Raw genomic sequence first — 15,861 nt, 5'->3', positions numbered from 1 at the left:
TATTATACAAGTTGTGATATATTTTTACTATCAAGCAGCACCCATAAAGTCTCATACTCCCCAATTGTTTTTTTTTTAATATCCCATTTTCTATCTTGAAAAGCCAGTGTAAAGGAAACATAGTGGTAAAATCATTCTTCGACATGCATTTTTGGGGTCCATGTAACTTGGGTCATGACAGGAGTGTTCATTTTGCCTGTATACTTTGTGCTAAAAGGTTTCCCTCTTTCTTATGTCATAAAATTTGGAGCTATGCTTCTGCCCAGCCAACATTATAGAGGGAGCTGAATTCTAGTTTCGTTTCCTGAATAAATGACACATCACTTTTCTGGAAACAGCAATTGACTTTGTAGCTGTTCACTCAGTGAGAAGAGCAATAATGGACAGGGACACATGGAGAGAAATATTTGAGAATGATTTAGAAAACAGAGGGGTCTTTGATGTGTGGAACTTCTCTGTGGATGAACATTACCAGGAACGGATGGGCTGGCAGCAGTATGTACAATGTTGTTATGCCAGGTATAGTCATTTCATTGAAATTTTTACATGTTACTGAATTCCCAGCGCTGCAACATGATGTATCCCTCTTACTGGTGGGCAACTATGTCTGGGTCAATTTACCAAGGGTAAAAAAAAGACTTGAGGTCAAATACTGCAGAGGATACAACAGTGTAAATTGTCCAGCAGCAGGACGGTTTTAATTGGGGATAATAGACCTATCTGGTGTATGCCTAACTATTATAACATATGCACATTTAGACATTGACATTAGAGTATACTGTTTGTAAACGTTAACAATTAACTTTTCTAATTGTTTCTAATTGGACTGTTAAATACACGATTGAAAGTGTTTTGCTATATCTGTTTCATAAATGCATAAAAAGCATTTTTCTATCAGCATGCCAATGCTGCTCTGTATCATCTGCACTCGGTAGTCTTTTCTCAAGAAGTCTTATCAAACCTGCACAAGTTACCTCTGTGAACCATAGAACAACTCCTTTATTAAGAAAATTAGAAGATTAGAAGATGAGGCAGTGTTCTGTAGTTCCTTAACCACTTGACAACTGGGCACTTAAACACCCTTAATAACCAGACCAATTTTCAGCTTTCGGTGCTCTCACATTTTGAATGACAATAACTCAGTCATACAACACTGTAACCAAATGAAATTTTTGTCCTTTTTTCCCCCACAAATAGAGCTTTCTTTTGGTGGTATTTGATCACCTCTGCGGTTTTTATTTTTTCCGCTAATAATGAACAAAGAACGAAAATTTTGTAAAAAAATGAATTTTTTTTCATTTCTATTATAAAATTTTGCAAAAAATGAATTTTTCTTCATAAATTTGGCCTAAAATGTATACTGCTACATATCTTTGGTTAAAAAAAAAAAAATGGGTTATTATTTAGTCTGGGTGAAAGTTATAGGGTCTACAAGCTATGGTACCAATTACTGAAAATTTATCAATTTGATCACATCTGAAGTACTGACGGCCTTTCTCATTTCTTGAGACCCTAACATGCCAGAAAAGTACAAATACCCCCTAAATGACCCCTTTTTGGAAAGAAGACATTCCAAGGTATTTAGAAAGAGGCATGGTGAGTTTTTTGAAGTTGTAATTTTTTCCCACAATTCTTTGCAAAATCAAGGTTTTTTTTATTTTTATTTTTTTTCCACAAAAGTTTCATATTAGCAGGTTATTTCTCGCACACAGCATATTCATACCACAAAATACACCCCAAAACACATTCTGCTATTCCTCCCGAGTATGGCGATACCACATGTGTGAGACTTTTACACAGCACGGCCACATACAGAGGCCCAACATGCAGGGAGCACCATCAGGCGTTCTGGAGCACCCAGACCAGTTCTGACATTTCTCTCCTACATGTAAAAATCATCATTTATTTGCTAGAAAATTACATAGAACCCCAAAACATTATATATGCTTTTTTAGCAAAGACCCTAGAGAATACAATGGCGGTCGTTGCAACTTTTTATCGCGCATGGTATTTGCACAGCAATTTTTCGAACGCATTTTTTTGGGAAATAAAACAGTTTTGTGCTTTTAAAAAAAAAAAACATTAAAGTTAGCCCAATGTTTTTGCATAATATGAAAGATGAAGTTACGCCGAGTAAATAGATACCCAACATGTCACCCTTCAATATTGCACACGCTTGTGGAATGGCGCCAAACTTCGCTACTTAAAAATCCCCATAGGCGACGTTTTAAATGTTTTTACTGGTTACATGTTTTTAGTTACAGAGGAGGTCTGGGGCCAAAATGATTGCTCTCGCTCTAACATTCGCAGCGATACCCCACATGTGTGGTTTGAACACCGTTTTCATATGTGGGCGGGACTTACGTGCACATTCGCTTCTGTATACGAGCACGCGGGAACAGGGGCGCTTTAAATATTTATTTTTTATTTTTATTGTTCATTTTACTTTATTTATTTTAGTTTGACACGTTTTTCTCCAAAAATTTATGTTTTGATCACTTTTATTCCAATTACAAGGAATGTAAACATCCCTTGTAATAGGAATATAGCATGACAGGTCCTCTTTACAGTGAGATATGGGGTCAATAAGACCCCACATCTCACCTCTAGGCTGGGAAGCCTGAAAAAACCCCCCAAAAAAAAAAACGATCCTGGCTTCGATCGCAGCGGTGAGTCAGAAGAAGCACCGGAGGGCGAAGGGAGTGGGGACGTCCACTTTTGCCTCCCGTAAGAACGATCAAGAGGCGGAACAGCCGCCATGATAGTTCTTATGGTGTAGAGAATCGCCGGCTGAAAAAAATGATATCTGAATGATGCCTGTAGCTGCAGGCATCATTTAGATATCCCTGCACAAAGTCAAGGACCTCATATGACGTGGGCGGGAAGTGGTTAAAACACATTTTTTTCCCCAGAGTATTTTCTGGGTATTGCAGAGTATTGGCCGGGGTATTGCAAAGTATTGGTGTTGGGGTATTGCAGAGTATTGGTGTTGGGGTATTGCAGAGTATTGGTGTTGGGGTATTGCAGAGTATTGGCCGGGGAATTGCAAAGTATTGGTGCGGGGGTATTGCAAAGTATTGGTGCGGGGGTATTGCAGAGTATGGTGCGGGGGTATTGCAGAGTATTGTGTGGGGGGTATTGCAGAGTATTGTGTGGGGGGTATTGCAGAGTATTGTGTGGGGGGTATTGCAGAGTATTGTGTGGGGGGTATTGCAGAGTATTGTGTGGAGGGTATTGCAGAGTATTGTGTGGGGGGTATTGCAGAGTATTGTGCGGGGGTATTGCAGAGTATTGTGCGGGGGGTATTGCAGAGTATTGTGCGGGGGGTATTGCAGAGTATTGTGCGGGGGTATTGCAGAGTATTGTGCGGGGGGTATTGCAGAGTATTGCGCGGGGGGTATTGCAGAGTATTGCGCGGGGGGTATTGCAGAGTATTGCGCGGGGGGTATTGCAGAGTATTGCGCGGGGGGTATTGCAGAGTATTGCGCAAGGGGTACTGCAGAGTATTGCGCAAGGGGTACTGCAGAGTATTGCGCAAGGGGTACTGCAGAGTATTGCGCGGGGGTACTGCAGAGTATCGCGCGGGGGTATTGCAGAGTATCGCGCGGGGGTATTGCAGAGTATCGCGCGGGGGTATTGCAGAGTATCGCGCGGGGGTATTGCAGAGTATCGCGCGGGGGTATTGCAGAGTATCGCGCGGGGGTATTGCAGAGTATCGCGCGGGGGTATTGCAGAGTATCGCGCAAGGGGTACTGCAGAGTATTGCGCGGGGGTATTGCAGAGTATTGCGCGGGGGTATTGCAGAGTATTGCGCGGGGGTATTGCAGAGTATTGCGCAGGGGTTTTGCAGAGTATTGCGCAGGGGTTTTGCAGAGTATTGCGCGGGGGTTTGCAGAGTATTGCGTGGGGGTTTTGCAGAGTATTGCGCGGGGTTTGCAGAGTATTGCGCGGGGTTTTGCAGAGTATTGCGCAGGGGTTTTGCAGAGTATTGCGCAGGGGTTTTGCAGAGTATTGCGCGGCGGTTTTGCAGAGTATTGCGCGGGGGTTTTGCAGAGTATTAAGCAGGGGTTTTGCAGAGTATTGCGCGGGGGGTATTGCAGATTATTGCGCAGGGGGTATTGCAGAGTAATTGCGCAGGGAAGGCAGAGCATTGCAGAGTATTGCGCAGGGAAGGCAGGAGTATTGCAGGGGTTAATGCAGGGATGGCTGAGCAGGGATGGATGGATCTGTGACTGCAATAGTCACAGATCCATCCCACACTGCTGCTGCCATCCGCGCTCTCCTCTCACACTGTACCGATCGGTACAGCGAGAGGAGGGAGGAACCGGCGTCATCAAATGACGCCGGTTTGTTTACCTGTGATCGCGCCGTCATTGGACGGCGCGATCACATGGTAAAAGACCGCTGTTGTCGGTCAGTTACCGAGATCTGTGTAGCGCCGGGTCTCATAGACCCGGCGCGCACAGAATTTTCAGTGTGCGCGCCCGAGGCGGCGCGCATTACTGCTTCTGGTGGGCACCGTTAAATAACGGCGACCCCCAGTTAAGCAACCACCTTGCCGCCGTTATATGACGGCGGCTGGTGGTTAAGTGGTTAAAGGAGAAGTATGTTTCCCCCCCCCCTAATCATACTTACCTAGATGAATGCAGCATCGGTCTAATGCTGCATCTGTTCCCTGGCGTCTCTGAACTGAGAACCAAGCCACTGAACACCGCTGATGGCTCGTTTCTCTTGGCTCACCCAGCGGAGAGCTGCTGACTGTCAATCAGCAGCTCTCCGGCTATGCTCCTCTACGCTCATTGGAGCGCTGAGCTATGGAGCGGCTGTCTCATGCTGTCATCACTGCCTGGACTTAACTTGGTGACGTCAGCAGACAGCGGACTTCAGCCCGCTCTCTAATTGCACTCCTGTGACCCTTAGGAGAAGCCCAGCCTTTAACACAATGCTACACCCTAAAGTGGAGGTTCACCTTAAAACAATTATATAACATTACATCCAGCATACTTGCGATATGAACAGTATGCTGGTATTTTTTTTTTTTCGCCGTACATACTGTTATATTGTTATTTTCCCCCCGGCTTCTGGGTTCTGATTCCCGCGGGACTGGGCGTTCCTATTCAGGAGGTAGATGATTGATAGCCGACCTGCGAGTCGACTCTATACGGCGCCTGCGCCCGCCGTGTAGAGCTAACATATGGAGTCGACTCGCAGGTCGGCTATTTACGGAAAACTGGTGACGCGCCTTAGGAAGTTTTTCACCAGACGTCAATCATCTACCTTCTGAATAGGAACGCCCAGTCCCGTGGGAATCAGAACCCGGAAGAGGGGGGGGGAAATAACAATATAACGGTATGTAAAAAAAAAATACCAGCATACTGTTCATGTCGCAAGTATGCTGGATGTAATGTTATATAATTGTTTTAGGGTGAACCTCCACTTTAAAGAAACACCACAGGGAGAGAGTGTTGTCACACTAGGACACACAGTTATTGATAGGAACACCAGGTTAAAAAATTAATAAAATTAATGTTGCCACCTTATGAGGTCTGGTAAGCTGCAATAAAATACATTTTATTTAAACCCAAGAGAATAAATGTTATGCCATGCTCTTTAACCACTTACCCCCCGGACCATATTGCTGCCCAAAGACCAGAGTACTTTTTGCGATTCGGGACTGCGTTGCTTTAACAGACAATTGCGCGGTCGTGCGACGTGGCTCCCAAACAAAATTGGCGTCCTTTTTTCCCCACAAATAGAGCTTACTTTTGGTGGTATTTGATCACCTCTGCGGTTTTTAATTTTTGCGCTATAAACAAAAATAGAGAGCCAATTTTGAAAAAAATTAATATTTTTTACATTTTGCTATAATAAATATCCCCCAAAAATATATAAAAAAACATTTTTTTTCCTCAGTTTAGGCCGATACGTTTTCTTCTACATATTTTTCGTAAAAAAAAATCGCAATAAGCGTTTATTGATTGGTTTGCGCAAAAGTTATAGCGTTTACAAAATAGGGGGTATTTTTATGTCATTTTTATTATATTTTTTTTACTAGTAATGGCGGCGATCAGCGATTTTTTTTTTGGTATTGCGACATTATGGCGGACACTTCGGACACTTTTGACACATTTTTGGGACCATTGGCATTTTTATAGCGATCAGTGCTATAAAAATGCATTGGATTACTATAAAAATGCCACTGGCGGTGAAGGGGTTAACACTAGGGGGCGGGGAAGGGGTTAAGTATGTCTGGGTGTGTTCTTACTGTGGGGGGGGGGGTGGCCTCACTAGGGGAAACACTGATCCTCGGTTCATACATTGTATGAACCGAAGATCAGCATTTCCCCTGCTGACAGGACCGGGAGCTGTGTGTTTACACACACAGCTCCCGGTCCCCGCTCTGTAACGAGCGATCGCGTGTGCCCGGCGGCGACCGCGCCTGCCGGGCACACGCACGGGAGTCGGGGGCGACTAGTGGCGGCTGGGAGAGAGGACGTCATATTACGTGCTCTCGCCCAGCCGAGCCACCTTGTGGACGTATAACGACGGTGCGCGGTCGGCAAGTGGTTAAGCAGTAGTAAACCGCAAAAAAAAAAAAAAAGATTGGACCCTGGGCAGGTTTAAAGCGGTATTAAACTGTGAACCCCCCCCCCCCAAATGAATGTCACAATGTTCTAGTATGCATCATACAGTTAAAGGTAGAACCTTAAAGTGATTGAAAGCCTTTGTTTTATTTTTATTTTTAAATAACAAACATGTCATACTTACCTCCACTGTGCAACTCGCTTTGCACAGAGTAGCCCCGATCATCCACTTCTGGGGTCCCTCTGTGGCTTTCGTGGCTCCTCCTCACATCAGATAACCCCCTAGGAGAAGCGCTCTTCTGGGGGTTACCTTGGGGGCGTGCTCCCAAGTCCAGCATTCGGCATCCATAGACACGAATGCCAGACTCAGCCCTGCCCCCCAGTGCTTGCGTCATTGGATTTGATCGACAGCAGCGGGAGCCAATGGCTGCGCTGCAATCAATCTATCCAATCAAGAGCCCCGTGCAGAGAGGGACATCGCGTCTCGCCCAAGGGAAATACAGGGCTTAGGTAAGTAAAATGGGGGGGGGGGGGGGCTGTGGGGCGGTCACTGCCAGAAGTTTTTTAACCTTAATGCATAGGATGCATTAGGGTGAAAAACCACAAAGGTTTACAATCCCTTTAAGTGGAGTGGGTAGAAGAAGGAAGGTTCAGAGTAGCTAATATTTAAGTAGTTGTGGAATTCAGACAGGGCAGTCCAGCCCTTGGCCAATACTGAGAATGTTGGCATTTTCATATCAGAGCTCCTGAGGTAAAGGGGCTCCTGGGAAGTTAGGAAAAGGTATGTGCAGGAACCTGGGAGCGTTTGCACTTCAGTAGGACAGTCAATTCCCTTTATTTATTGACGGGAAGGGTTACTTTGGTTTCATTGTTTATTTAATATCAGTTTTCTTACAGCTCTGTTTACTCTGATCTGTGCTATGATATTAAATAGTTTATTGCCAAATTTTATATTAGTTAAAGCGGAGTTACAGGCTTTTTTCAGTTTATTAAAAGTCAGCAACTGCAAAAAGTATAGCTGCTGACTTCTAATAAACAGACACTCACCTGTCCTACGGTCCAATGATGCGGCAGCACAAAGCCTCGTTCCTCTCCTCCTCTAGAGACTGTGGGCACCCGGCCAGACAGCTTGAGGCTATACTGCCGGGCACGCGCATCGTGTTCCCAGTAATGCTACAGGTGCGCGCTCACCCCCTAGCGGCTTTAAAAGACGAGGACGTTACATGACTTCCTGTCAGAATAACTGAGCTACCTTGCCGCCGTCAATTGACGACGGCTGGTAGTATAGAGGTTAATAGCAAAAAGTAAAATATATTGTTTTTATCCAAAATCATTGCTTGTTTTTTGTTTATAGCGAAAAAAATTAAAACCGCAGAGGTGATCAAATACCACCAATAGAAAGCTCTATTTGTGGGGAAAAAAAGCGTACAAATTTTGTTTGGGTACAGCCTTAAACGACCCCGCAATTGTCAGTTAAAGTGATGCAGTGCCAAATTGTAAAAAGTGCTCTGGTCAGGAAGGGGGTAAAATCTTCCAGGGCTGAAGTAGTTAAAGCCGCCTTAGTGGATATCCTGAGAGGTGCTATAATGAATGTGTTTTTCAACACTTCATTCATTTGTCTGTGACACTGATTGTGTCCATCGAAACATTCTTAACTTTAAAGAGGAGTTCCACCCAAATTTGAACTTCCGCTTATCCCACTCCTCACCCCCTTACATGCCACATTTGGCATGTAATTTTTTTGGGGGGGGAGTGGGGGCTTCAGGAAGAGTGGGACTTCCTGTCCCACATCCTCCTTTCTGTAGGCGACTAAGCTTAATCGCCTACAGGAAGGGGCTGCTGTAGGCGATCGCCTAGGACACGTCACAGGTCCTAGGCGATCTCCTGGCCAATTACACGGCGCAGCGCTGGGCCGCGCCGCTCGCCCATGCGCAGTGCCGCTCGCGCATGCGCAGTGGGTGCCCGGCCGTGAAGCCGAAAGCTGTCACGGCCGGGTGCCCACACTGAGAATGAAGACGCCGGCCGGGGAGGGGGGGAGAGGAGCGGAGCCCCGGCCGGCACGTCGCTGGAGCGCTGGAGCAGGTAAGTGTCTGTTTATTAAAAGCCAGCAGCTACACTTTTTGTAGCTGCTGACTTTTAATAAACATACAAATTGGCTGGAACACCCCTTTAAGTATCTGTAGACTTGTCCCTGCAAATCTTGATTTTTTTTCCTATGATAAATAATGCACACTGTGCAGCTATTTACAGATGAATAAAAACAGGTAATTCTATTAAACTTTACTTTTTCAATTTCAGGAAAATACTAAAGGAAAAAAAACTCTTTTTTTTTACATCTCTCTGTGCAACTGTAGCACAAAATGGAATTTCCAGTTGTACCCTTGAAGTGTTAGTAAACCCACAACAGTAAAACCAGTCTGTATATGCAGTAAAGCCTGCTTGTTATACTCATTGTACAACCTAAGGGGTTAATCCTCTGCATTGTGTAAAAAGGCTGTTTTATCCTGTCTCCTCTGATCCTCTCTTCCTTCCACTGTCCCCAATATATTTATTGATAATACAGAGCCAGGGGTCAGGCTGCACATGCTCAGTTTGGTGTGTAATGTTAGAGATCAGGGGTCCTGCATCCTGATAGGACAGTCAGTACAGAATGAAAACTCCTCCCACAAGCTTTAACCAGACACTCATACAAGTCACTAAACTGCTATATACTGCTGATGAGAAAAGGTATTTTGCAGTTTATATTTACTAAAATAATTGCACTTCCAAGTTCTGTGTACTGTGGGAGATCAGATATAGTGAATGCAGGGTCCTGGGTTTAGTAACACTTTAAAAACTCAGAGTCAGGTGTACCCAACAGATTTTTGGAAGCCAAGTGAATCAGCCTGCTCTCACATATATGTTTATAGTGAACTGATCCTGTAAAGATACAGAAGCAGCAAACAAAATGTGGTGTTAATAAATATACAAGTACCTTTTAGACTACTGTCTTCCACACAACGTAGCCTGACTTTTTTAATTATAACATTCTCTATGTGTCTATTTCCAATTCAAAATTTTATTTAAATGTTTTTATTTTAGGTTTTATTGCTCAATCTGTGGTCGCTCCTGGGTTTCTTCAAAGGTTCACATTTTATTCCACATGAAACTGAAAAGACGAACCGGGCAGGCGAGGATGCATGTTTTCAAGCAAAAGTGCAAAATGTGCACAGCGGCCAAGTATGAGGAGCCTACTTTCCTGGTAGAGAACATTGAGATAGCTATAGGCAATTTGGTTAATAAAATAGCCCAGAAATTTTACAACTTGCCTATAGCTAATTTGCCACGGAACTTTGTGACAGATGCCAGGCACGATGGTCCTCATGATTACAACAACTGCGAGGGCTGTGCATTGGGGATTTGTAAATGCGACACAGACATCCAATATTCTGACAAACGGCACATTTTACCGAAGAGAACAAATCAAGGAAGTCAACAGAAGAAGAAAAGATTTCCTCTCCCTAACACGTACGCTCATCATCAAAGTTTATTGCAACCTCTGAGATCAGCCTATTCGGATAGGGAAGAAACGGGAGTGGGAGAGAGCTCACATTACATTGTTAACATACCATCGGATGAGCAAATTGACTCATCAGGACCCTGTTGTATAATACTGTAAATGTGTAAAGAAATCACTGCACAATAGTAACACACAAAAATGATAAACTTCACCAAAACAGAACGGCTTTTCAGCAAAACAGAATAGCAAAAAATCATCTTTGATTTAGGCAAATACATTAATATTCTCGCAATTGACCTTACTTTCATTTATCTTATACCATTTCATGATGCTTTATCTGTAGCCTATAATAATAGATAAAACTGACCAAAGCAAATATTTTAGTTTTTATAAATGATGAGTCTAGTCACCTGCTTTTCTATCATTTGCTGCAATATAAAAATGATTCAACAGTCAAGAAGTGTCTGCAGGAATTGTGCAGGTCTTGCAGTTCATGGTTAGTTAATAAAGTCTTTGAAATATTAATATACTATGGGTTTTATTTACTAGAGGGAAATCCACTTTGCACTACAAGTGAACTTGGAAGTGCAGTCGCTGTAGATCTGAGGAGGACATGCAAGGAAAATAAAAAACAGCATTTTGTTTGGATGATAAAATCAGCAGAGCTTCCCTTTCTTTAAGGGGTTTCTTAAAAAAATCCTTAAGTGATCACAAAGCTGAAGAGCACATGGGCTGGTATCAGCATAGCTGACGGCTACACCTATATTAAAACACAGGTTCAGCACTTATAGACAATAATTGAATTTTCAGCAGAAAATAGAGGGGCAGATTCACGTAGAAATCTGTTACGCTGCGGCGGCGTAACGTATCCCATTTACGTTACACCGCCGCAGGTTTACAGCGTAAGTGCCTGATTCACAAAGCACTTACCTGTAAACTTGCGGCGGCGTAGCGTAAATCCGCTCGGCGCAAGCCCGCTTAATTCAAATGGGGCGGGCACCATTTAAATTAGGCGCGTTATCGCGCTGAACGTACTGCGCATGCTCCGTCCCTAACATTTCCCAACGTGCATTGCGCTAAATGACATCGCAAGGACGTCATTGGTTTCGACGTTAACGTAAATGGCGTCCAGTGCCATTCACGGATGACTTACGCAAACGACGTGAAATTTAAAAATTTGACGCGGGAACGACGGCCATACTTAACTAGTCCACCTAGAGGGCAACCTTAGTTTTACGCGACGTATCTCTACGGAAACGACGTAAATTTAGAGCGACGGGCAAAGCGGACGTTCGTGAATCGGCGTAACTAGTCATTTGCATATTCTACGCCGACCGCAATGGAATCGCCACCTAGCGGCCGGCCTAGAATTGCAGCCTAAGATCCGACGGTGTAAGTCACTTACACCTGTCGGATCTTAGGGCTATCTATGCCAAACTGATTCTATGAATCAGCCGCATAGATACGACACTTTTGTGAATCTGGCCCAGAATAACCTGACACCTAAAACAAAGCACTTTTTTTTGTAAGAAGTGTGGGCTCAGCTGGTGTTGGTAGCAATCTTCGGTGTCTGAGGCACACAGGAACATTCCAAGCAGGTTTGTCCTACGCTTTTATTCCACAGCAAAAAAACTTTTAAATGCAGGTGGGCTTTGCACAATAAGTCCATGGCATAAAACAAGCAAAACATCTGTTCGTCCGAGCAACTAACTAAACTCAGGCCAGTTCCTGACTAACAGGGTACAAATAGGTTCCTCAAAACAAACAGGCAGCACTTGTACATTTTTAGTGTTCTGTCAGTTGTCAGTCTCTTCACCAAGCAGCAGGCTCCAGCAGCAGAGAGAGTGGGAGAAAGAGCCATGCACGTTGGTCAGTTCACACATACAGTATAAAGGCCTGAAGACGGCTGAGAATAATAATGAGGTTTGGCAACCTGGTTAGATGTGAACCTAGCAATGAAAGCAATATTACACTCAATGTTCTACAAAGTCTCCGGGCTCTAAAACTCAGACCAGAACTTAAAATTCTGAAAAGAAAAGTTTGTTAGCCATAAAACCTGCAGCCAGTTGCCATGTGTAGGTGAGGCTAGTTGACACTCCAGCCACAATTCTGCCAGCCAGTGTCTCACAAGATGTATATATTGTACTTTTTACTGTTTTTGGTTATGATTTCTTGGAAAATATTAGATATGTGTCTGGTCAGCCAGTAGTCAAAGTAATCACGGAGATGATCTATTAAAGCTTGAGGAAAAAAATAGCATAAACAGGAGGGAGGGCTGCACATTTTAACCAATTAGAAAGCATGTGTTATTTTTTTCAATAAATGGAAATGGAACCTTAACTAGTTGCTATTTTCAACAACTGCTCATTTTCATTTTTCTAGTTTGAGTGAATCAGTCTCTCTGTACCTGCTGGGCCAATACAATGTGATATCAGTGCTGCATTCTGCAAATTGTCCTTTCAGGCATTTTCTTCATATTTACATACCTTCCATCTCTCTAAATGTGAAAGAGGGACACCTTTAGCACCAAGTATAGAGGTACAGCACATGACACCCCTGCCCTACCTCCTAGCTACATGGAGCATGAAAGATTTATATGCAAAAAATGATTGGTTAAACCAGGGTTTGACAAATTTGCTTGGAATCTAGGAGCCAGCCAAAAAAGTTAGGAGCCAGAAAACGCTCCCCATCCCGACAAGCTTGCGTGCAGAAGCGAACACATACGTGAGCAGTGCACGCATATGTAAACAGTGTTCAAACCAAACATGTGAGGTATCGCCGTGATTGGTAGAGCGAGAGCAATAATTCTAGCCCTAGACCTCCTCTATAACATAAAACATGCAACCTGTAGATTTTTTTTAAACGTCGCCTATGAAGATTTTAAAGGGTAAAAGTTTGTCGGCATTCCACGAGCGGACGCAATTTTGAAGCGTGACATGTTGGGTATGAATTTACTCGGCGTAACATTATCTTTCATAATATTAAAAAAAATGGGGATAACTTTACTGTTGTCTTATTTTTTAATTAAAAAAAGTGTAATTTTCCCCCAAAAAAGTGCGCTTATAAGACCGCTGCACAAATACGGCGTGACAGAAAGTATTGCAATGATCGCCATTTTATTCTCTAGGGTGTTAGGATAAAAAATATATATAATAGTGAAAAATTACATTAGAATTGCTGTTTAACTTGTAATGCTTAACTTGTAATACCAACGGCCACCACCAGGTGGCGCCAGCTTACACATCTGGTGGTAATAACTTGTAATACCAACGGCTCACCACCAGATGGCGCCAGCTCACAAAATTATTATTTTTTTTTTGCCCCCCTTCCAAGCCAAGTCGCCAGGACCTTATTTCTAGTCACCATGGTGACCTGGCGACCAGGATTTGTCGAGCCCTGGATTAAACCCACAATCACGTCCTTCCAGCTACTGTTCCTTTTTCCTGTCTTTTCCCAAGATAAAAACTGGTAGTTAATAACTAAATTTGTATAAAGTTCTATCTACATCAGACCAAAAATACAACTGAGGAATAAAAAGGCATACACGTGTGAGAGCTGTATTTGCCTGCATGGGGATGCACAGGTATTCCATACATCCCTGTACAGGTAGTCCCTTTCATGTAAATCGGGACACAATGGCTGCATGGACATAGCTGCTGCTCCCAATTTGACATCTGTGTTGGTGCGTGTGCATGTGAGTGCTTGTCCCCAAACTTACGCTTTCTGTGTTCGGGCCAAGCACCCGCACCCACATGGATGTCAAATTGGGAGCATTGGCTGTGTCCATTCAGCCACTGTGTCAACATTTTCAGCCTTCTTTTATTTATATAATAAAAAAAAAAAAAACAGTAGTGATCAATTTGTGTGAAAAAAGTGATATCAATTTCAAGTTACATAACCGTGCAAGTAGCGCAGTGGCAAACAGCAAACAGGGGCCCAGATTCATGTAGAATCGCGGCGGCGTAACGTATCGTAGATACCTTACACCGCCGCAAGTTTTCATCGCAAGTGCCTGATTCTCAAAGCACTTGCATGAAAACTTACGCTGGCGGCCTCCGGCGTAAGCCCGCGTAATTCAAAGGGGTGTGTGCCATTTAAGTTATGCGCGCTCCCGCGCCTGACCTACTGCGCATGCTCCGTTTTGAAATTCCCGCCGTGCTTTGCGCGAAGTGACGTAATTTTTTCGAACGGCGACGTGCGTAGCATACTTTCGTATTCCCGGACGTCTTACGCAAGATCAAAACATTTTCAAATTTCGACGCGGGAACGACGGCCATACTTTATACAGCACATACGTGTGCTGTGTAAAGTTAGGGCAGCAAAAACGACGACTAACTTTGCGACGGGAAACTAGACTAGCAGCGACGTAGCGAACGCGAAAAACCGTCGTGGATCGCCGTAACTACTAATTTGCATACCCGACGCTGGTTTACGACGCAAACTCCCCCCAGCGGCGGCCGAGGTATTGCATCCTAAGATCCGACAGTGTAAAACAATTACACCTGTCGGATCTAAGGGCAAACTATGCGTAACTGATTCTATGAATCAGTCGCATAGATACTCTGAGAGATACGACGGAGTATCTGAGATACTCCGTCGTATCTCTGCTGTGAATCTGGGCCAATGCTCTTATCCTGAAGGGGGTCTTTTGGAGTGGTTAACAGGAGTAGAGTAGAAATAATTGAAAAATATTGCGAAAGTGAATATATGTTTTTATATTTTGACCATAGATACACTTTAATGAAATCTTTTTTTTTTTGTTCCATAATACAATTGTACTATTGTTATTAGTCCTCATTAAATGTTTTAAAGAAATAACTTTTAATTACGCTCATACTTACAAGAGGTATAAAGACATCATGTGTTTTCCTGAGAGCACATGAGAGAACCTCAATAATCTTGCTAAGCAGTATGTGAGGATCCCTGATGTAAAATCATATTTGTTTTACTCTGAATATTCCCATAGAGGGAGCTGAATTTCACTTTCGTTTCCTGAACAAATGACAACACATCACTGCTCTGGAAACAGCAGTATTCTTTGTAACTAATCATTCAATGAGAAAAGCAATAATGAACAGGGTGCATGGAGAGAAATACTTGAGACCAATTTAGAAAACAGAGGGATCCCCTACATGCTTCAATATTTAATATGTTGTTATGCCAGGTGATGTCATAGAAATCTCTTTAAAGTGATTGTAAAGGTTAATTGCTATAACAATAACAAACATGTTATACTTACCTGCTCTGTGCACAGGTTTTGCACAGAGCAGCCTCAATCCTCCTTTTCTGGGGTCCCCGGTGGCACTCTTGGCCCCTCTTCTTTGTCGAGTTCCCCCACGGAGAGCCACTTTCCATGGGGGAACTCATGCGGGTGCACTCCCGAGTTGCGTCCATTGACATAGCGCGATGACGGAGCGATCACTTGTAAACAAACCGGCGTCATGTCATGACGCCGGTTCCTCCCTCTCCTCTCTGTACCGATCGGTACAGTGTGAGAGGAGAGGGGGGAGAGCGGAGGCAGCAGCAGCTGCTGTGGCTGGATCTGTGACAAATGCAGTCACAGATCCAGCCATCCTTCCCTGCGCAATACTCTGCAATAAAATCCATACTCTGCAATACCCCCACACCCCCCCATACTCTGCAATAACCCCCCCATACGCTGCAATAACCCCCCCATACTCTGCAATAACCCCCCCATACTCTGCAATAACCCCCCCATACTCTGCAATAGCCCCCCCATACTCTGCAATAACCCCCCCATACTCTGCAATAACCCCC

At 43.8% G+C, this 15,861-nt stretch overlaps 1 protein-coding gene across 1 annotated transcript; it reads left to right on the top strand.

Annotated features, from left to right (window-relative positions):
- The first annotated feature begins 304 nt into the window (after window positions 1-304).
- Window positions 305-10,608, top strand: LOC120936873 (receptor-transporting protein 3-like). Its single transcript, XM_040349602.1, has 2 exons — window positions 305-519; window positions 9,666-10,608. The coding sequence occupies exons 1-2, from the start codon at window positions 380-382 to the stop codon at window positions 10,240-10,242; spliced, it is 717 nt and encodes a 238-aa protein (XP_040205536.1). The 5' UTR covers window positions 305-379; the 3' UTR covers window positions 10,243-10,608.
- The last annotated feature ends 5,253 nt before the right edge of the window (window positions 10,609-15,861 follow it).

The sequence above is a fragment of the Rana temporaria genome, chromosome 4 (assembly GCF_905171775.1).
Source record: "Rana temporaria chromosome 4, aRanTem1.1, whole genome shotgun sequence".
NCBI classification, from domain to species: domain Eukaryota; kingdom Metazoa; phylum Chordata; class Amphibia; order Anura; family Ranidae; genus Rana; species Rana temporaria.
Note: the sequence above shows the minus strand (reverse complement) of the source record. Positions and strands in the feature narration are given on the sequence as shown.

Bases quoted from the DNA above. Each gene is read 5' to 3' on its own strand.
- LOC120936873 (XM_040349602.1), top strand. From the start codon at position 380: ATGGACAGGGACACATGGAGAGAAATATTTGAGAATGATTTAGAAAAC. The intron at 520-9,665 runs GTATAGTCATTT...TTTTTATTTTAG, and splicing joins GTACAATGTTGTTATGCCAG to GTTTTATTGCTCAATCTGTG.